The sequence below is a fragment of the Rhinichthys klamathensis genome, unplaced genomic scaffold, assembly GCF_029890125.1.
Source record: "Rhinichthys klamathensis goyatoka isolate OS25496 unplaced genomic scaffold, OSU_Roscu_1.1 h1tg000004l_1, whole genome shotgun sequence".
NCBI lineage: Eukaryota > Metazoa > Chordata > Actinopteri > Cypriniformes > Leuciscidae > Rhinichthys > Rhinichthys klamathensis.
The window spans coordinates 754,448-775,828 of NW_026606557.1; the positions used below are offsets into that span (position 1 = coordinate 754,448).

At 46.9% G+C, this 21,381-nt stretch overlaps 1 protein-coding gene across 1 annotated transcript; it reads left to right on the forward strand.

Moving 5' to 3' along the window:
• Positions 1-16,784: 16,784 nt before the first annotated feature.
• Positions 16,785-20,133, forward strand: LOC130087322 (uncharacterized PE-PGRS family protein PE_PGRS46-like). The gene is made up of 2 exons (XM_056253588.1): positions 16,785-16,885; positions 19,611-20,133. The coding sequence occupies exons 1-2, from the start codon at positions 16,785-16,787 to the stop codon at positions 20,131-20,133; spliced, it is 624 nt and encodes a 207-aa protein (XP_056109563.1).
• Positions 20,134-21,381: the final 1,248 nt, after the last annotated feature.

A 21,381-nucleotide genomic window follows, 5' to 3' on the forward strand; every position in this document is an offset into this window, starting at 1 on the left:
TACGTGTCGACTAACCAGAAAGATTGGGACGTGAAACTTCCCCTTGTGCTGATGGCCCTCCGAGCCACACCGCAGGAATCAACACGGGTGTCCCCGTTTGAACTAATGACCGGGCGGCAGATGACTCTGCCATTACACCTGTTGTACCAACCAGGAGACCACAACCTCGTCACCGCCTACACCACGTTCCAGTACCTGGATGAGCTCCACAAACACCTGAAAACAACTTTCGCTTTCGCCCAGCAACACCTGAAAAGCAGCGCTGAAGGCCAGAAAGCATACTATGACCAAAAGGCATCTCACCACGAGTTCAATGTGGGCGACAAAGTCCTGTATTACATCTTCGCCCCGCCACCCCGGGGGCTGTCAAAGAAGCTCCTGCCCCACTGGACAGGACCTCACGAGATTGTGAACAAACTCTCCCCCGTTGCATACCAAATCCAGCTAAAACGGGGACAGAAAGAACCAGTTCTCAAATGGGTCCACCGCAATCAGATCAAAAGACATGTGGCCACTAGCAGGAAGAGACAGGGAGGGGCCAATGCAAGCTAAAACTCAACCGCCGTCATCGCAGCGAAAGACTGTCTCACACAACCCGGGACAAACCTCGCTGACCTGTGCCTTTCTCTCTCCCCTGCTCCTCCATACCTCTCTCTCTCTTGCCTGTAATAGGATGCTGCTGTTGATCGTCCTCATGTGCCTTCAGTCGACCAGAGGCCAGCCGCCGGCCGACGTCATCTCACCAGGACCGGCCTCGGGCATCGTGTTGAGGGACCAACCAGGACTCCTGATCACTAACTGCCGAACGCACACACAGAAAGTGTATGTGCGACTGGACCCCCGAAATGTCTACCGGGCGCACTACCCAAGCTCGGTGGCACAGTACAGTTGGGCAGGTGCGCGATGGACAGAAGCCGCCCTCAACCACGCCGAAGCCGACGTCGAGCACATGCTGAAACAACTCGAGAAGATGACCGTCACCCAAGCGGAATTGGGAGGACACAACAAACGTTCCAAACGGTTCCTGGGAACGCTGCTCGGGGCCGCTGCAGCCGTGGGCACGCTGTTCAACATTGGCATGTCCAGTGTCAACGCCGTGAACATAGCCACGGTGCGACGACACGTGGCCGAAATCCAGACCGAGCTTCCACAGTTAAAAATAACAACTCACCACACAGAGCGAATCCCTGCGAACCATTGGCAAGACACTGAGAGGAACCGTGACAATCCTCAACACTCACAGCGTCATGCTGAATCAGACTGTGAGCTCCATGAAGCAGATGTTCACAGTTTTCCAAAATGACTTTGCCCAAACACAGTTGGTCACAGCATTAATGACCGACATGCTCCGAGAAGTAAGCTCCTCCATAGACAGCTTAGCTATGGGTCGGATCCCGCCATACCTGATACCCCTAATCCTGGTACAAACCGTGCTGGCTTCCGCCATAACCACACCCATTGACCCGATCCAAACCCACCTTGCCTACTCCTTGGGCAGTGCCATTCCACTGTACGTTGACCCCGCACAGCGAGAGGTAGGCTTCCTCTTGAACTTGCCCATCATAGAATCAAGCCGAATCTACCGACTCAAAGACATTGTCAACGTGGGATTTTGGCAGAGCAATACCTACTTTAAGGTACGGACACCTGACGTGGTAGCCTACCACGACAGCGACCCTCAGCTGTACCTAGCCCCAAACCTGCACATGTGCACCCGCACCAAAGATATCCACTATCTCTGCCCTAGCAAGCCGTTCCTCAGAGACAACACTGATGGGATCTGCGGCCTGCAACATCTGGCCAGCGACGCACGTTGCCCGGCGGATGCTAAACCCCGCAGCCAAGTCACCGAGATGCAAGCCGAGATTGTGGGAAACCGATGGCTCGTTAACACCCCAGTACGGACAGCGACACTGACCTACGACCAACACGACACCGCTACGCGTGTCAACCTGCTGAACCAGACCATGTGGATCCAAGTTCCACGAGGAGCCATCCTCCACCTGGACGACCTAGCCTTGTACCACCTCCCTAGTGAAGAATACCAATCCGAACTAGAGATTCCATCCTTCTTTAAGGATCGCAACTTCACCCTCGACCCAGAGCTGGAGAAATGGATTCAGGAAGGGGGGTCACAGATCGTCGACATCGCTCCCCTGGACACCGCCCTCCAAGCCTTGTCCAGAATGCCTATCCTGAACGCCTCACCAGTCGTCCAAGCATGGACCGCCGCTGACACTGCCGTGTGCATTTCAACGATCAACGGACACGCCCTAACCTTGGGCCTTGCCTACGTCCTGTACCGACAAGTCAACGAGATGCGAGCCTCTACAGCCAGGCTCACCCAAGCCATGTCCGTGGGGTTCCGTAAGACCCCTCGGAAAGAAGACTCCCCGCTAGCGAACGCGGAGGATCTCATAGAGCTGAGCCCTCAGCCCTAACCATCATCTGCAGAGTCCGACCTCCATGATTTGCCTGCCATCTGACCAAGGCAATCGTGATGGTCCAACGAGGTCCACTCCCACGGGTCCTGTCGAACCATCAAAGGGGGAATGTAGCCATGGTCAGATCTGCCATTTTCTTAAACTGCTGGTTTTGCATTCTTTTAATTCAGAAACTATGACAAAAGGGTCATTGGAACTGCTGATTAGATTACCGAGTCACTCACAAAGCCTCTCTGTTGTAATTTGCCACACAAAGCAAATGGGGCTTGGATTTGATTGAATTACTGACTGGAATCAGAATCACGTGGAAGAACCCCTCCGAAGGTGACAAGACGAACATTGTCCATTCAGATAAGCGCACACACGTGGAATCCCCCTTTGGGGTTTTTCGCTTACACACACACAGAAGAGAATTGTGAGATTAGACAACTGGCCATTGTAGCCGTTGTTAAACTCATCAAATTCGAAGCACCCACGCTCACACGGGACTGGTCGCGAGTTCACCCCCCCCGTCACCATCGGTCAATGAACTCTGAACATACATACATACGCATGAACACACACGAAATACTCTGAACACATGGGATCAAAAATCCCCTTTTGTAAATGTATAATGTTTTGTGGTTGTGTTTTTATGATTCCCTGATGACAAAACTGGTATAACTGTAAGCTGTTATGATATGTGACCAATTTAACATCCGTTTTAATCACGAAAATCATGTATCTGCATTTCACTAAGCCCTAGGAATGCCGAATTTGGTATGGTTGTAATCAGAATAATCAAAGAAGATTGAATCATCAACCCAAAATGTAATATGATGCATGCTTTTATTAATACTAGTTTAGAAGTGTGTTTCGAACAAGTTTATCCCCTTTGCACATGATCCGTAAGGCGTGAATCACGAGGTCTGACGACCCTCGCTCCTTCAAAATAGACCGCCACCTTATCCTCTGTGCAGTTTCCTACGCCAGAGAGAGATTCCTAAACTTTCCTGCTAAACTCCAGCCGGAGTTTTCCTCCTTCGTCGTTTTTCTACTTTGTTTTAAATCTAAGTTGCTTTCTTTCGATCTACCTCAGTTGATAGTTCGGTTTCATTCAAGAACGAAACAAGTTTAAGATTAATCGCCTCTCGTACGGGCCGCAGCTGAAGCAATCGCAAACATCTGCCTCCTACAGGAAGACGCGCCAGACAACTCCAACCACGCTGCCTTTGTAACACAACTCAACACAAAGGGACCGTGTTTAAACCAAGTAACGTACAAATCTCAATTAAGTGCTGCTTAAAGTTGTCTAGATTAATATTCGAATCCTTTGGGTCTCTGTTGCACTGTTTGAACTGTCATTCTCTCTCTCTCTCTCTCTCTCTCTCTCTCTCTCTCTCTCTCTCTCTCTCTCCTCTCTCTCTCTCTCTCTCTCTCTCTCTCTCTCTCTCTCTCTCTCTCTCTCTCTCTCTCTCTCTCTCACTCTCTCTCACTCTAACTGTGTCCTTTTAAATACGTCATATTGCAATCCTGTATTAATTGTTTGTTTTGATATGCATATTATTTACTCCTGCGTGATTTTTAGTAGTCTATATAACCCTTAGTATTGTGTTATTAAAATTCCATAATCCTTTGAATCGAATCTGTCTCATTGTCCCATGATTGAAGTCTCTGTAATATGTCAAAGATCTGTAAGTTACCAAAGCTCTACCTCGGTTAACTATTGTAAACATCTGAAAGTGCCGTATACGAGCAGATACTTCCGTGTGGCCAGCGGAAAATATTCACTCGGTATACAGGCAGGTAATCTCGTGATATAAGGAAGTTTTCATCTCCGATTCGCAGGACGAACCAGGATGCATGACAAACTAATTTGGAATCACATGTAAATTGACCCTGACAATTAATCTGACTTAACCAAACCAAATATCAATAATTACTACGATCAATCGTGTTAATTATTCATATATGGTAATGTTTAGTCCATTCCCTATTTGGGATAATTTAATTTATGTATGCGATTACATATTCATTATCTAATGAATAATATTCCCCATTTGAGTTAAATAATTTCCCCAAAACAGACTCATTTTCGCTACACACGATATCGATATACAGCTTAATGAATAGATCAGATTTTTAGGATTACAAACATATCAAACATCACACGTCACAGACATAATATTGCAGAATTACCTCTTAATGCACACTTTCGGGCATTTATAAGTGTCTTACATTCATGAAAACATTCGTAGGACATGTTTGCACATTTATAGTTCTGTTAAAGGGATTTTAATACACCAACTCTGTTTTAGTACCGATTTATAGATAGAAACCTAGGGTTCATAGGTATGTGTGTGTGAACATAGGTGTGTGCGTATCTGCATTTGAACATCTGGCACCCCCCCCTCGCCGGGGAGGGGTGTTAGAGATAACGGTCTTCTTTGATCGTGCCTCGCGAATTAATCGGGCTGGCACGAGGAGATCTGGGGAGACTCGGTTACGCTGTAAAGGTGTCAGAAATCAATTTAAACTTCAGACTCATTGGCGCTAGTTGATTTAGATTGGGTGAGTCATAGGTTGTGGGCATTTAGAAACCGTTCGCAGGAATGTGTGCATGGCGTTCGGAATTAGTGAATTCATGATTCTCCATTCATACTCTACATCTGTTTTAGATCTTTGTCTTGGGATCAAACAACGTCTGCAGTTATCTTGGTCGGGCTCGAGCTGTGCCATCTCTGAACCAATCCGTCTTTTCCAAACTACCTAACATTGACAACGTTCTTCCTTTAGCTAGGCTCATCTCTTTGAAGCTTGCATGGCCATAAAGTACTTAGCTGTATACATAATACAAATCAACCCAAAACAATTCTTGACGGACTTAATCAAACATCGTTCAACTACATAATTCTATATCATGTCTACAAACAATATATGTGACTATTATGCTTTGTAGCAAATGCTTCAGAAGACTATTGGTCAATAGGCAATACTGGTTGAAACTCTTCACATCCTGATAGCAATCAATATTAGAAGTGTTCTAAATATTAAAATGTGAACATACCTTCTGTAAAGGTCTCCGGACGAAAATTCAGACTTGGATTTATGCGTTTCCATGTCAACACTATTAACGCCGAAATGAATCCGCATCAGTCAGATGGTACAACTAGAGCACCGTAAGTCGTTTACGTCTTCATAGTCACTGTAATGTTATGCGTTTTGAGACCTGAGGCAATTTAACGGTCTTTCGTCTCGTGACACTTTGCAGACTCTGCTTTGTGCGTTCATGTGTTTTGAAAGAGCCGTGGCTTTGGACGGTGGGAGCTCATGCGTTTAAAGCTAACGTATTATTACTAGCCTCACTGAAACTGTTTTGCAAGTGTTTGGGTCTTAGGGAGGGGAACTTGTACATTCCTAAAGCACGAATTCCAATGAGCCATTATGTGAGAGAACAGCCAAACTAACGCTGGCTTACCAAAAACACCAAATTTGTTTTCCAAATTAAAAAAGAAAAAAGAAAAGAGAAATAAGTCTTACAAGTGTGAGATTTATTTGGTGATAACAGGGGAAAAATACCATACATCCGATGGTTAAATCAGCACAGTTAACCATGCATAGCCACATTACTTATGGCCAGGACATTGGCCATAAGGGTTTGGATATTCAGCTGCAGGCCTCACTGGAAGCTTGGGGGGTTCGGCTGCAGGCCTCACTGGAGGCTTGGGCGGTTCGGCTGCAGGTCTCACTGGAGGCTTGGGCGGTTCGGCTGCAGGCCTCACTGGAGGCTTGGGCGGTTCGGCTGCAGGCCTCACTGGAGGCTTGGGTGGTTCGGCTGCAGGCCTCACTGGAGGCTTGGGCGGTTCGGCTGCAGGCCTCACTGGAGGCTTGGGCGGTTCGGCTGCAGGCCTCACTGGAGGCTTGGGCGGTTCGGCTGCAGGCTTCACAGGAGGCTTGGGCGGTTCGGCTGCAGGCTTCACCGGATGCTTCGGGGGTTCGGCTGCAGGCTTCACCGGAGGCTTCGGGGGTTCGGCTGCAGGCAACTCTGGCAGTTCGTCGGAAGGCTCCGGCAGTTCGGTGGAAGGCTCCGGCTCAGGCATTTCGGTAAAAGGCTCCGGCAGTTCGACCGAAGGCTCCGGCTCAGACACAGGCAGTTCGACGGAAGGCTCCGGCTCAGACACAGGCAGTTCGATGGAAGGCTCCGGTTCAGGCAGTTCAGTGGAAGGCTCAGGCAGTTCGGCTGCAGGCTTCACCGGAGGCCTCGGGGGTTCGGCTGCAGGCTTCACCGGAGGCCTCGGGGGTTCGGCTGCAGGCTTCACCGGAGGCCTCGGGGGTTCGGCTCCAGGCTTCACCGGAGGCCTCGGGGGTTCGGCTCCAGGCTTCACCGGAGGCCTCGGGGGTTCGGCTCCAGGCTTCACCGGAGGCCTCGGGGGTTCGGCTCCAGGCTTCACCGGAGGCCTCGGGGGTTCGGCTCCAGGCTTCACCGGAGGCCTTGGGGGTTCGGCTCCAGGCTTCACCGGAGGCCTTGGGGGTTCGGCTCCAGGCTTCACCGGAGGCCTCGGGGGTTCGGCTCCAGGCTTCACTGGATGGATACAGAGAGTCAAATTTAGTCAGTCCATTTAGCAGTTTTCAGTCTCAGATACAGCACAAAACCCAAATAGTAAGTCTTACTATAAGTATTAATCAGCATCTGTTAATTGTGTAAAGCCATCCTGTGCTTGAAACCATGCTATTGGCTGAATCATTTTTACATGGAGAACGATTTATTAGAAAACAAGACAAACTGAAATAACGAGGAAGCTGACCCAAACACTAATATAATAACATAACAAATACCTGCAAATGGAGCCATACACTGACGTCCACATCCATTGCTGCAGCATTTCTCATTGTTCGGACAGTCACTGTCATAGAAACACAACTCGGCACACATTCCTGCTCCAAAATTTGGGCTTGGACACTCTCCTGGCTTTGCTGTTATACCGACACATGACAGAAACCACATTACTGAATGTCTCATACAGTGTAAAAAAAAAAAAAATTGTCTAAGATGATAGGAGGATTTACCGGAATTATCAGTCTATCTACTTCATAGTTTCGCGTTTAATTCAATGTGTTGCTTGTGGTTTCTTTGCAATTATTTGTGAAACTTACTAGCAATTTCTGAGTCAAAACATTTTTTCAGTGTTTTTGGAAGACGTATAGCATCCATCATTAATTAAAACTCACTGAAAACAGGCGGCACACACACAGGCCCACAGGGAAATGGACAGCATTTGTGTCCTCCAGAGCAGTCTCTATCAGAAGTGCATCCTCGACGGGATGGCTTGACCGTCAGCGTCGCTGGACAGTGACCGGACACTACAGAAGAGGATTCAATTTATCAGCTTCAATTCAAAGTAGCTTAGAAATCTACCATTTTTCACTAAACTGCATCAATTAGTTTCAAAGACTGAGAGTGCTGTTACAACCTACCCAAATTTACTGGTGTACATCAAAAAATTATGCCATCCCCATGTCCACCCTAACTTCCTTTTAAGCATTTTAATAGGCTACTCAACAGAAAACAAAACAAATATAGAAACGCACTACGTATACACAACGCATGCTTATCGATTATAATTAGCTCCCCATGTTATATTGTAGTTGTTAAAACAAAAACTTTAGGCAAAAGTTTAAACTCCGGATTGATAACCATCTGGTAACAATTTTGTAGCCATATTATAACACTAATGTTCTTGTTTTACATTAAAGAAAAATGCCTACATTAGTGATTATATGGGTTTTACTTGTACAATGGAAAAATGCATAAACTTATGACAGTTTGCACAATTATATTTAGCTTATTATTAAAACTAAACCAACATACAAAGTTGAACTCTCACTTGACGTCTGCACTGCATTTTTGTAAGCCTATGTGCTGAGATGGGTCTAAAGTCAAAATTGGTTAGGAAGTTTATTTATGCACTTCTTCGGGCTGTGTAATGAAGCTAAAATAACTTCTCACCTACGACTCCAGCGTCTGTTGTGCTCAAACATGCAGACAGACACAATAAAACAGCACTAAACGAGCAGTACACTCGAGTGGTCATCCTCTCGACCTGCAATCTCACAATCAACTCTGCAGGAAGATGAGCTGAATTAGTGAGTCCGGAGGGGTGGACAGCAAGGAACACAACACTACAAAGAAAAACCCTGTTGCTGCATCAAAATATCAGGTCCCACAACAAACGCTGTCAAAAGAGTTTAGAGAGCTGTTCGAACGTGTTTTTAAAGTTCCAATTGGAGGTCTGGGTAACTCCAACCCTAATGAAAATCACCAGCCTGTAGCTTTCTAATGTAGCCTAATCTTGAAGACCTTGATTAGCTTGTTCAGGTGTGTTTGATTAGGGTTGGATGTCGTAATAATTACCGTAATTAGGAGATGATTGAGCGTTTTTATGGCAAAGCTATCAACGCCAAATGTGGTCAGGTGGTAAAGCGACCACGTGGTACAAGTCGGAGTTCTACCACAAGTTACAAGTTGTAATTATGACTAAACTCCTACACCTAAACTCTCCAGGAAATGGATCTCTACTGGAGAGTGGCATAAATCTACATTGAACATCAAGAGACACAGCACAGACACAGGGGCATGTCTAGAATTTGAATCTGAATTTTTCAATTGCTGATTGATTTGCGATGCAAAGTAATTATGAAGGAAAACAATGTTTCCAGCCACTATAGTGAATATACAGCCATGGTTATATCAAAGCCAATTTGATGATGGATGGTTTCATATGGATTATATAATCAGAGAATTTTTGTTCACCCAAGCTTTCTATAGACATATTTCTCATCGTGACTGAGGCAAGTAGCCTATAGAGTTTTGGTTCATTTCTTTGACACGCTCCAGTTCACGGAGACTGAGGCGGCAGAAAGCGCACACTGTTTGTTTTCTCTTTTTTTTTTTTTTTTACAAAAGCACAACATTTAATTGTTATTGTGAGTGTACTTAAATAAAAGTGTGTTCGCGTTTGTCGGATGTTAATTTAACATGCCAGAAATAAAATCCGATTTTAGAAGAATTTGTAGCGCCACTCAAATACCACTATATTGGATGTTGGCATGATATAGGGTTATGCTGTTGAACGATGTTTGATTAGACGTCCATCAAGAATTGTTTTGGGATGATTTTATGTATTTTGATATGTAAAGTCTCAGTGGTTTTGAGAGATTTCAACCCTGGGGTCGTTCAAAGGTCATTAAGGAGGTGGTGGTCTGTTTTAGATCTTTGTCTTGGGATCAAACAACGTCTGCAGTTATCTTGGTCGGGCTCGAGCTGTGCCATCTCTGAACCAATCCGTCTTTTCCAAACTACCAAACATTGACAACGTTCTTCCTTTACTCATCTCTTTGAAGCTTGCATTGCCATAAAGTACTTAGCTGTATACATAATACATAAATCACCCCAAAACAATTCTTGACGGACTTATAATCAAACATCGTTCAACTACATAATTCTATATCATGTCTACAACCAATATATGTGACTATTATGCTTTGGAGCAAATGCTTCAGAATGCAGCAGAAGACTATTGGTCAATAGGCAATACTGGTTGAAACTCTTCACATCCTGATAGCAATCAATATTAGAAGTGTTCTAAATATTAAAATATGAACATACCTTCTGTAAAGGTCTCTGGACGAAAATTCAGACTTGCCGAAATGAATCCGCATCAGTCAGATGGTACAACTAGAGCACTAAGTTGTTGGCGTGTTCATAGTCACTGAAATGTTATGCGTTTTGAGACATGAGGCAATTTAACGGTCTTTCATCTCGTGACACTTTGCAGACTCTGCTTTGTGCATTCATGTGTTTTGAAGGAGGCGTGGCTTTGGAGGGTGGGAGCTCATGTGTTCAAAGCTAACTTACTATTGCTAGCCTCTCTGAAACAGTTTTGCATGTGTTTGGGTCTTAGGGAGGGGAACTTGTACATTCCTAAAGCACGAATTTTCAATGAGCCATTATGCGAGAGAACAGCCAAACTAACGCTGGCATACCAAAAACACCAACGTTGTTTTCCCACTTAAGAAAAAAGAAAAGAGAAAGTAGTCTTACAAGTGAGATTTATTTGGTGATAACAGGGAAAATATACCATACATCCAATGGTTAAATCAGCACAGTTAACCACGCATAGCCACATTACTTATGGCCAGGACATTGGCCATAAGGGTTTGGAAATTCAGCTGCAGGCCTCACTGGAAGCTTGGGCGGTTCGGCTGCAGGTCTCACTGGAGGCTTGGGCGGTTCGGCTGCAGGCCTCACCGGAGGCTTGGGCGGTTCGGCTGCAGGCCTCACCGGAGGCTTGGGCGGTTCGGCTGCAGGCCTCACCGGAGGCTTGGGCGGTTCGGCTGCAGGCCTCACCGGAGGCTTGGGCGGTTCGGCTGCAGGCCTCACCGGAGGCTTGGGTGGTTCGGCTGCAGGCCTCACCGGAGGCTTGGGCGGTTCGGCTGCAGGCCTCACCGGAGGCTTCGGGGGTTCGGCTGCAGGCAGCTCTGGCAGTTCGTCGGAAGGCTCCGGCTCTGGCTCCGGCCCATGATCCGGCAGTTCGACAGAAGGCTCCGGCTCAGACACAGGCAGTTCGACGGAAGGCTCCGGTTCAGGCAGTTCGGTGGAAGGCTCCGGCGGTTCGGCTGCAGGCTTCACTGGAGGCTTCACTGGAGGCCTCGGGGGTTCGGCTCCAGGCTTCACTGGAGGCCTCGGGGGTTCGGCTCCAGGCTTCACCGGAGGCCTCGGGGGTTCGGCTCCAGGCTTCACCGGAGGCTTGGGTGGTTCGGCTGCAGGTCTCACTGGAGGCTTGGGCGGTTCGGCTCCAGGCTTCACCGGAGGCTTCGGGGGTTCGGCTCCAGGCTTCACCGGAGGCCTCGGGGGTTCGGCTGCAGGTCTCACCGGAGGCTTGGGCGGTTCGGCTGCAGGCCTCACCGGAGGCTTGGGCGGTTCGGCTGCAGGTCTCAATGGAGGCTTGGGCAGTTCGGCTGCAGGCCTCACCGGAGGCTTGGGTGGTTCGGCTGCAGGTCTCACTGGAGGCTTGGGCAGTTCGGCTGCAGGTCTCACCGGAGGCTTGGGCGGTTCGGCTGCAGGCCTCACTGGAGGCTTGGGCGGTTCGGCTGCAGGCCTCACCGGAGGCTTGGGCGGTTCGGCTGCAGGCCTCACCGGAGGCTTCGGGGGTTCGGCTGCAGGCAACTCTGGCAGTTCTGTGGAAGGCTCCGGCTCAGGCATTTCGGCAGAAGGCTCCGGCAGTTCGACGGAAGGCTGCGGCTCTGGCCCATGATCCGGCAGTTCGACAGAAGGCTCCGGCTCAGACACAGGCAGTTCGACGGAAGGCTCCGGTTCAGGCAGTTCAGTGGAAGGCTCCGGCGGTTCGGCTGCAGGCTTCACTGCAGGCTTCACTGGAGGCCTCGGGGGTTCGGCTCCAGGCTTCACCGGAGGCCTCGGGGGTTTGGCTTCTCCCACTCTAACTGTGTCCTTTTAAATACGTCATATTGCAATCCTGTATTAATTGTTTGTTTTGATATGCATATTATTTACTCCTGCGTGGTTTTTAGTAGTCTATATAACCCTTAGTATTGTGTTATTAAAATTCCATAATCCTTTGAATCGAATCTGTCTCATTGTCCCATGATTGAAGTCTCTGTAATATGTCAAAGATCTGTAAGTTACCAAAGCTCTACCTCGGTTAACTATTGTAAACATCTGAAAGTGCCGTATACGAGCAGATACTTCCGTGTGGCCAGCGGAAAATATTCACTCGGTATACAGGCAGGTAATCTCGTGATATAAGGAAGTTTTCATCTCCGATTCGCAGGACGAACCAGGATGCATGACAAACTAATTTGGAATCACATGTAAATTGACCCTGACAATTAATCTGACTTAACCAAACCAAATATCAATAATTACTACGATCAATCGTGTTAATTATTCATATATGGTAATGTTTAGTCCATTCCCTATTTGGGATAATTTAATTTATGTATGCGATTACATATTCATTATCTAATGAATAATATTCCCCATTTGAGTTAAATAATTTCCCCAAAACAGACTCATTTTCGCTACACACGATATCGATATACAGCTTAATGAATAGATCAGATTTTTAGGATTACAAACATATCAAACATCACACGTCACAGACATAATATTGCAGAATTACCTCTTAATGCACACTTTCGGGCATTTATAAGTGTCTTACATTCATGAAAACATTCGTAGGACATGTTTGCACATTTATAGTTCTGTTAAAGGGATTTTAATACACCAACTCTGTTTTAGTACCGATTTATAGATAGAAACCTAGGGTTCATAGGTATGTGTGTGTGAACATAGGTGTGTGCGTATCTGCATTTGAACATCTGGCACCCCCCCCTCGCCGGGGAGGGGTGTTAGAGATAACGGTCTTCTTTGATCGTGCCTCGCGAATTAATCGGGCTGGCACGAGGAGATCTGGGGAGACTCGGTTACGCTGTAAAGGTGTCAGAAATCAATTTAAACTTCAGACTCATTGGCGCTAGTTGATTTAGATTGGGTGAGTCATAGGTTGTGGGCATTTAGAAACCGTTCGCAGGAATGTGTGCATGGCGTTCGGAATTAGTGAATTCATGATTCTCCATTCATACTCTACATCTGTTTTAGATCTTTGTCTTGGGATCAAACAACGTCTGCAGTTATCTTGGTCGGGCTCGAGCTGTGCCATCTCTGAACCAATCCGTCTTTTCCAAACTACCTAACATTGACAACGTTCTTCCTTTAGCTAGGCTCATCTCTTTGAAGCTTGCATGGCCATAAAGTACTTAGCTGTATACATAATACAAATCAACCCAAAACAATTCTTGACGGACTTAATCAAACATCGTTCAACTACATAATTCTATATCATGTCTACAAACAATATATGTGACTATTATGCTTTGTAGCAAATGCTTCAGAAGACTATTGGTCAATAGGCAATACTGGTTGAAACTCTTCACATCCTGATAGCAATCAATATTAGAAGTGTTCTAAATATTAAAATGTGAACATACCTTCTGTAAAGGTCTCCGGACGAAAATTCAGACTTGGATTTATGCGTTTCCATGTCAACACTATTAACGCCGAAATGAATCCGCATCAGTCAGATGGTACAACTAGAGCACCGTAAGTCGTTTACGTCTTCATAGTCACTGTAATGTTATGCGTTTTGAGACCTGAGGCAATTTAACGGTCTTTCGTCTCGTGACACTTTGCAGACTCTGCTTTGTGCGTTCATGTGTTTTGAAAGAGCCGTGGCTTTGGACGGTGGGAGCTCATGCGTTTAAAGCTAACGTATTATTACTAGCCTCACTGAAACTGTTTTGCAAGTGTTTGGGTCTTAGGGAGGGGAACTTGTACATTCCTAAAGCACGAATTCCAATGAGCCATTATGTGAGAGAACAGCCAAACTAACGCTGGCTTACCAAAAACACCAAATTTGTTTTCCAAATTAAAAAAGAAAAAAGAAAAGAGAAATAAGTCTTACAAGTGTGAGATTTATTTGGTGATAACAGGGGAAAAATACCATACATCCGATGGTTAAATCAGCACAGTTAACCATGCATAGCCACATTACTTATGGCCAGGACATTGGCCATAAGGGTTTGGATATTCAGCTGCAGGCCTCACTGGAAGCTTGGGGGGTTCGGCTGCAGGCCTCACTGGAGGCTTGGGCGGTTCGGCTGCAGGTCTCACTGGAGGCTTGGGCGGTTCGGCTGCAGGCCTCACTGGAGGCTTGGGCGGTTCGGCTGCAGGCCTCACTGGAGGCTTGGGTGGTTCGGCTGCAGGCCTCACTGGAGGCTTGGGCGGTTCGGCTGCAGGCCTCACTGGAGGCTTGGGCGGTTCGGCTGCAGGCCTCACTGGAGGCTTGGGCGGTTCGGCTGCAGGCTTCACAGGAGGCTTGGGCGGTTCGGCTGCAGGCTTCACCGGATGCTTCGGGGGTTCGGCTGCAGGCTTCACCGGAGGCTTCGGGGGTTCGGCTGCAGGCAACTCTGGCAGTTCGTCGGAAGGCTCCGGCAGTTCGGTGGAAGGCTCCGGCTCAGGCATTTCGGTAAAAGGCTCCGGCAGTTCGACCGAAGGCTCCGGCTCAGACACAGGCAGTTCGACGGAAGGCTCCGGCTCAGACACAGGCAGTTCGATGGAAGGCTCCGGTTCAGGCAGTTCAGTGGAAGGCTCAGGCAGTTCGGCTGCAGGCTTCACCGGAGGCCTCGGGGGTTCGGCTGCAGGCTTCACCGGAGGCCTCGGGGGTTCGGCTCCAGGCTTCACCGGAGGCCTCGGGGGTTCGGCTCCAGGCTTCACCGGAGGCCTCGGGGGTTCGGCTCCAGGCTTCACCGGAGGCCTCGGGGGTTCGGCTCCAGGCTTCACCGGAGGCCTCGGGGGTTCGGCTCCAGGCTTCACCGGAGGCCTTGGGGGTTCGGCTCCAGGCTTCACCGGAGGCCTCGGGGGTTCGGCTCCAGGCTTCACTGGATGGATACAGAGAGTCAAATTTAGTCAGTCCATTTAGCAGTTTTCAGTCTCAGATACAGCACAAAACCCAAATAGTAAGTCTTACTATAAGTATTAATCAGCATCTGTTAATTGTGTAAAGCCATCCTGTGCTTGAAACCATGCTATTGGCTGAATCATTTTTACATGGAGAACGATTTATTAGAAAACAAGACAAACTGAAATAACGAGGAAGCTGACCCAAACACTAATATAATAACATAACAAATACCTGCAAATGGAGCCATACACTGACGTCCACATCCATTGCTGCAGCATTTCTCATTGTTCGGACAGTCACTGTCATAGAAACACAACTCGGCACACATTCCTGCTCCAAAATTTGGGCTTGGACACTCTCCTGGCTTTGCTGTTATACCGACACATGACAGAAACCACATTACTGAATGTCTCATACAGTGTAAAAAAAAAAAAAATTGTCTAAGATGATAGGAGGATTTACCGGAATTATCAGTCTATCTACTTCATAGTTTCGCGTTTAATTCAATGTGTTGCTTGTGGTTTCTTTGCAATTATTTGTGAAACTTACTAGCAATTTCTGAGTCAAAACATTTTTTCAGTGTTTTTGGAAGACGTATAGCATCCATCATTAATTAAAACTCACTGAAAACAGGCGGCACACACACAGGCCCACAGGGAAATGGACAGCATTTGTGTCCTCCAGAGCAGTCTCTATCAGAAGTGCATCCTCGACGGGATGGCTTGACCGTCAGCGTCGCTGGACAGTGACCGGACACTACAGAAGAGGATTCAATTTATCAGCTTCAATTCAAAGTAGCTTAGAAATCTACCATTTTTCACTAAACTGCATCAATTAGTTTCAAAGACTGAGAGTGCTGTTACAACCTACCCAAATTTACTGGTGTACATCTTCAAAAAATTATGCCATCCCCATGTCCACCCTAACTTCCTTTTAAGCATTTTAATAGGCTACTCAACAGAAAACAAAACAAATATAGAAACGCACTACGTATACACAACGCATGCTTATCGATTATAATTAGCTCCCCATGTTATATTGTAGTTGTTAAAACAAAAACTTTAGGCAAAAGTTTAAACTCCGGATTGATAACCATCTGGTAACAATTTTGTAGCCATATTATAACACTAATGTTCTTGTTTTACATTAAAGAAAAATGCCTACATTAGTGATTATATGGGTTTTACTTGTACAATGGAAAAATGCATAAACTTATGACAGTTTGCACAATTATATTTAGCTTATTATTAAAACTAAACCAACATACAAAGTTGAACTCTCACTTGACGTCTGCACTGCATTTTTGTAAGCCTATGTGCTGAGATGGGTCTAAAGTCAAAATTGGTTAGGAAGTTTATTTATGCACTTCTTCGGGCTGTGTAATGAAGCTAAAATAACTTCTCACCTACGACTCCAGCGTCTGTTGTGCTCAAACATGCAGACAGACACAATAAAACAGCACTAAACGAGCAGTACACTCGAGTGGTCATCCTCTCGACCTGCAATCTCACAATCAACTCTGCAGGAAGATGAGCTGAATTAGTGAGTCCGGAGGGGTGGACAGCAAGGAACACAACACTACAAAGAAAAACCCTGTTGCTGCATCAAAATATCAGGTCCCACAACAAACGCTGTCAAAAGAGTTTAGAGAGCTGTTCGAACGTGTTTTTAAAGTTCCAATTGGAGGTCTGGGTAACTCCAACCCTAATGAAAATCACCAGCCTGTAGCTTTCTAATGTAGCCTAATCTTGAAGACCTTGATTAGCTTGTTCAGGTGTGTTTGATTAGGGTTGGATGTCGTAATAATTACCGTAATTAGGAGATGATTGAGCGTTTTTATGGCAAAGCTATCAACGCCAAATGTGGTCAGGTGGTAAAGCGACCACGTGGTACAAGTCGGAGTTCTACCACAAGTTACAAGTTGTAATTATGACTAAACTCCTACACCTAAACTCTCCAGGAAATGGATCTCTACTGGAGAGTGGCATAAATCTACATTGAACATCAAGAGACACAGCACAGACACAGGGGCATGTCTAGAATTTGAATCTGAATTTTTCAATTGCTGATTGATTTGCGATGCAAAGTAATTATGAAGGAAAACAATGTTTCCAGCCACTATAGTGAATATACAGCCATGGTTATATCAAAGCCAATTTGATGATGGATGGTTTCATATGGATTATATAATCAGAGAATTTTTGTTCACCCAAGCTTTCTATAGACATATTTCTCATCGTGACTGAGGCAAGTAGCCTATAGAGTTTTGGTTCATTTCTTTGACACGCTCCAGTTCACGGAGACTGAGGCGGCAGAAAGCGCACACTGTTTGTTTTCTCTTTTTTTTTTTTTTTTACAAAAGCACAACATTTAATTGTTATTGTGAGTGTACTTAAATAAAAGTGTGTTCGCGTTTGTCGGATGTTAATTTAACATGCCAGAAATAAAATCCGATTTTAGAAGAATTTGTAGCGCCACTCAAATACCACTATATTGGATGTTGGCATGATATAGGGTTATGCTGTTGAACGATGTTTGATTAGACGTCCATCAAGAATTGTTTTGGGATGATTTTATGTATTTTGATATGTAAAGTCTCAGTGGTTTTGAGAGATTTCAACCCTGGGGTCGTTCAAAGGTCATTAAGGAGGTGGTGGTCTGTTTTAGATCTTTGTCTTGGGATCAAACAACGTCTGCAGTTATCTTGGTCGGGCTCGAGCTGTGCCATCTCTGAACCAATCCGTCTTTTCCAAACTACCAAACATTGACAACGTTCTTCCTTTACTCATCTCTTTGAAGCTTGCATTGCCATCAAGTACTTAGCTGTATACATAATACATAAATCACCCCAAAACAATTCTTGACGGACTTATAATCAAACATCGTTCAACTACATAATTCTATATCATGTCTACAACCAATATATGTGACTATTATGCTTTGGAGCAAATGCTTCAGAATGCAGCAGAAGACTATTGGTCAATAGGCAATACTGGTTGAAACTCTTCACATCCTGATAGCAATCAATATTAGAAGTGTTCTAAATATTAAAATATGAACATACCTTCTGTAAAGGTCTCTGGACGAAAATTCAGACTTGCCGAAATGAATCCGCATCAGTCAGATGGTACAACTAGAGCACTAAGTTGTTGGCGTGTTCATAGTCACTGAAATGTTATGCGTTTTGAGACATGAGGCAATTTAACGGTCTTTCATCTCGTGACACTTTGCAGACTCTGCTTTGTGCATTCATGTGTTTTGAAGGAGGCGTGGCTTTGGAGGGTGGGAGCTCATGTGTTCAAAGCTAACTTACTATTGCTAGCCTCTCTGAAACAGTTTTGCATGTGTTTGGGTCTTAGGGAGGGGAACTTGTACATTCCTAAAGCACGAATTTTCAATGAGCCATTATGCGAGAGAACAGCCAAACTAACGCTGGCATACCAAAAACACCAACGTTGTTTTCCCACTTAAGAAAAAAGAAAAGAGAAAGTAGTCTTACAAGTGAGATTTATTTGGTGATAACAGGGAAAATATACCATACATCCAATGGTTAAATCAGCACAGTTAACCACGCATAGCCACATTACTTATGGCCAGGACATTGGCCATAAGGGTTTGGAAATTCAGCTGCAGGCCTCACTGGAAGCTTGGGCGGTTCGGCTGCAGGTCTCACTGGAGGCTTGGGCGGTTCGGCTGCAGGCCTCACCGGAGGCTTGGGCGGTTCGGCTGCAGGCCTCACCGGAGGCTTGGGCGGTTCGGCTGCAGGCCTCACCGGAGGCTTGGGCGGTTCGGCTGCAGGCCTCACCGGAGGCTTGGGCGGTTCGGCTGCAGGCCTCACCGGAGGCTTGGGTGGTTCGGCTGCAGGCCTCACCGGAGGCTTGGGCGGTTCGGCTGCAGGCCTCACCGGAGGCTTCGGGGGTTCGGCTGCAGGCAGCTCTGGCAGTTCGTCGGAAGGCTCCGGCTCTGGCCCATGATCCGGCAGTTCGACAGAAGGCTCCGGCTCAGACACAGGCAGTTCGACGGAAGGCTCCGGTTCAGGCAGTTCGGTGGAAGGCTCCGGCGGTTCGGCTGCAGGCTTCACTGGAGGCTTCACTGGAGGCCTCGGGGGTTCGGCTCCAGGCTTCACTGGAGGCCTCGGGGGTTCGGCTCCAGGCTTCACCGGAGGCCTCGGGGGTTCGGCTCCAGGCTTCACCGGAGGCTTGGGTGGTTCGGCTGCAGGTCTCACTGGAGGCTTGGGCGGTTCGGCTCCAGGCTTCACCGGAGGCCTCGGGGGTTCGGCTGCAGGTCTCACCGGAGGCTTGGGCGGTTCGGCTGCAGGCCTCACCGGAGGCTTGGGCGGTTCGGCTGCAGGTCTCAATGGAGGCTTGGGCAGTTCGGCTGCAGGCCTCACCGGAGGCTTGGGTGGTTCGGCTGCAGGTCTCACTGGAGGCTTGGGCAGTTCGGCTGCAGGTCTCACCGGAGGCTTGGGCGGTTCGGCTGCAGGCCTCACCGGAGGCTTGGGCGGTTCGGCTGCAGGCCTCACCGGAGGCTTCGGGGGTTCGGCTGCAGGCAACTCTGGCAGTTCTGTGGAAGGCTCCGGCTCAGGCATTTCGGCAGAAGGCTCCGGCAGTTCGACGGAAGGCTCCGGCTCTGGCCCATGATCCGGCAGTTCGACAGAAGGCTCCGGCTCAGACACAGGCAGTTCGACGGAAGGCTCCGGTTCAGGCAGTTCAGTGGAAGGCTCCGGCGGTTCGGCTGCAGGCTTCACTGCAGGCCTCGGGGGTTCGGCTCCAGGCTTCACTGGAGGCCTCGGGGGTTCGGCTCCAGGCTTCACCGGAGGCCTCGGGGGTTCGGCTCCAGGCTTCACCGGAGGCCTCGGGGGTTCGGCTCCAGGCTTCACCGGAGGCCTCGGGGGTTCGGCTCCAGGCTTCACCGGAGGCCTCGGGGTTTCGGCTCCAGGCTTCACCGGAGGCCTCGGGGTTTCGGCTCCAGGCTTCACCGGAGGCCTCGGGGGTTCGGCTCCAGGCTTCACCGGAGGCCTCGGGGGTTCGGCTCCAGGCTTCACCGGAGGCCTCGGGGGTTCGGCTCCAGGCTTCACTGGATGGATACAGATGGTCAACTTTAATCAGTCCATTCAGCAGCATTCAGTCTCGGATACAGCACAAAACCCAAATAGCAAGTTTTACTATTAAGTATTAATCAGCATCTGTTAATTGTGTAAAGCCATCCTGTGCTTGAAACCATGCTATTGGCTGAATCATTTTTACATGGAGAACGATTTATTAGAAAAAAGGACAAACTGAAATAACGAGGAAGCTGACCCAAACACTAATATAATAACATAACAAATACCTGCAAATGGAGCCATACACTGACGTCCACATCCATTGCTGCAGCATTTCTCATTGTTCGGACAGTCACTGTCATAGAAACACAACTCGGCACACATTCCTGCTCCAAAATTTGGGCTTGGACACTCTCCTGGCTTTGCTGTTATACCGACACATGACAGAAACCACATCACTGAATGTCTCATACAGTGTAAAAAAAATATATTTGTCTAAGATGATAGGAGGATTTACCGGAATTATCAGTCTATCTACTTCATAGTTTCGCGTTTAATTCAATGTGTTGCTTGTGGTTTCTTTGCAATTATTTGTGAAACTTACTAGCAATTTCTGAGTCAAAACATTTTTTCAGTGTTTTTGGAAGACGTATAGCATCCATCATTAATTAAAACTCACTGAAAACAGGCGGCACACACACAGGCCCACAGGGAAATGGACAGCATTTGTGTCCTCCAGAGCAGTCTCTATCAGAAGTGCATCCTCGACGGGATGGCTTGACCGTCAGCGTCGCCGGACAGTGACCGGACACTACAGAAGAGGATTCAATTTATCAGCTTCAATTCAAAGTAGCTTAGAAATCTACCATTTTTCACTAAACTGCATCAATTAGTTTCAAAGACTGAGAGTGCTGTTACAACCTACCCACATTTACTGGTGTACATCTTCAAAAAATTATGCCATCCCCATGTCCACCCTAACTTCCTTTTAAGCATTTTAATAGGCTACTCAACAGAAAACAAAACAAATATAGAAACGCACTACGTATACACAACGCATGCTTATCGATTATAATTAGCTCCCCATGTTATATTGTAGTTGTTAAAACAAAAACTTTAGGCAAAAGTTTAAACTCCGGATTGATAACCATCTGGTAACAATTTTGTAGCCATATTATAACACTAATGTTCTTGTTTTACATTAAAGAAAAATGCCTACATTAGTGATTATATGGGTTTTACTTGTACAATGGAAAAATGCATAAACTATGACAGTTTGCACAATTATACTTTGCTTATTATTAAAACTAAACCAACATACAAAGTTGAACTCTCACTTGACGTCTGCACTGCATTTTTGTAAGCCTATGTGCTG

What these genes read in the sequence shown, in the direction of transcription:
- LOC130087322 (XM_056253588.1), top strand. Translation starts at nt 16,785, where the DNA reads ATGATTGAGCGTTTTTATGGCAAAGCTATCAACGCCAAATGTGGTCAG. An exon ending in TCTACCACAAGTTACAAGTT is followed by an intron (nt 16,886 to 19,610) that starts GTAATTATGACT and finishes ATGATCCGGCAG; the next exon opens with TTCGACAGAAGGCTCCGGCT.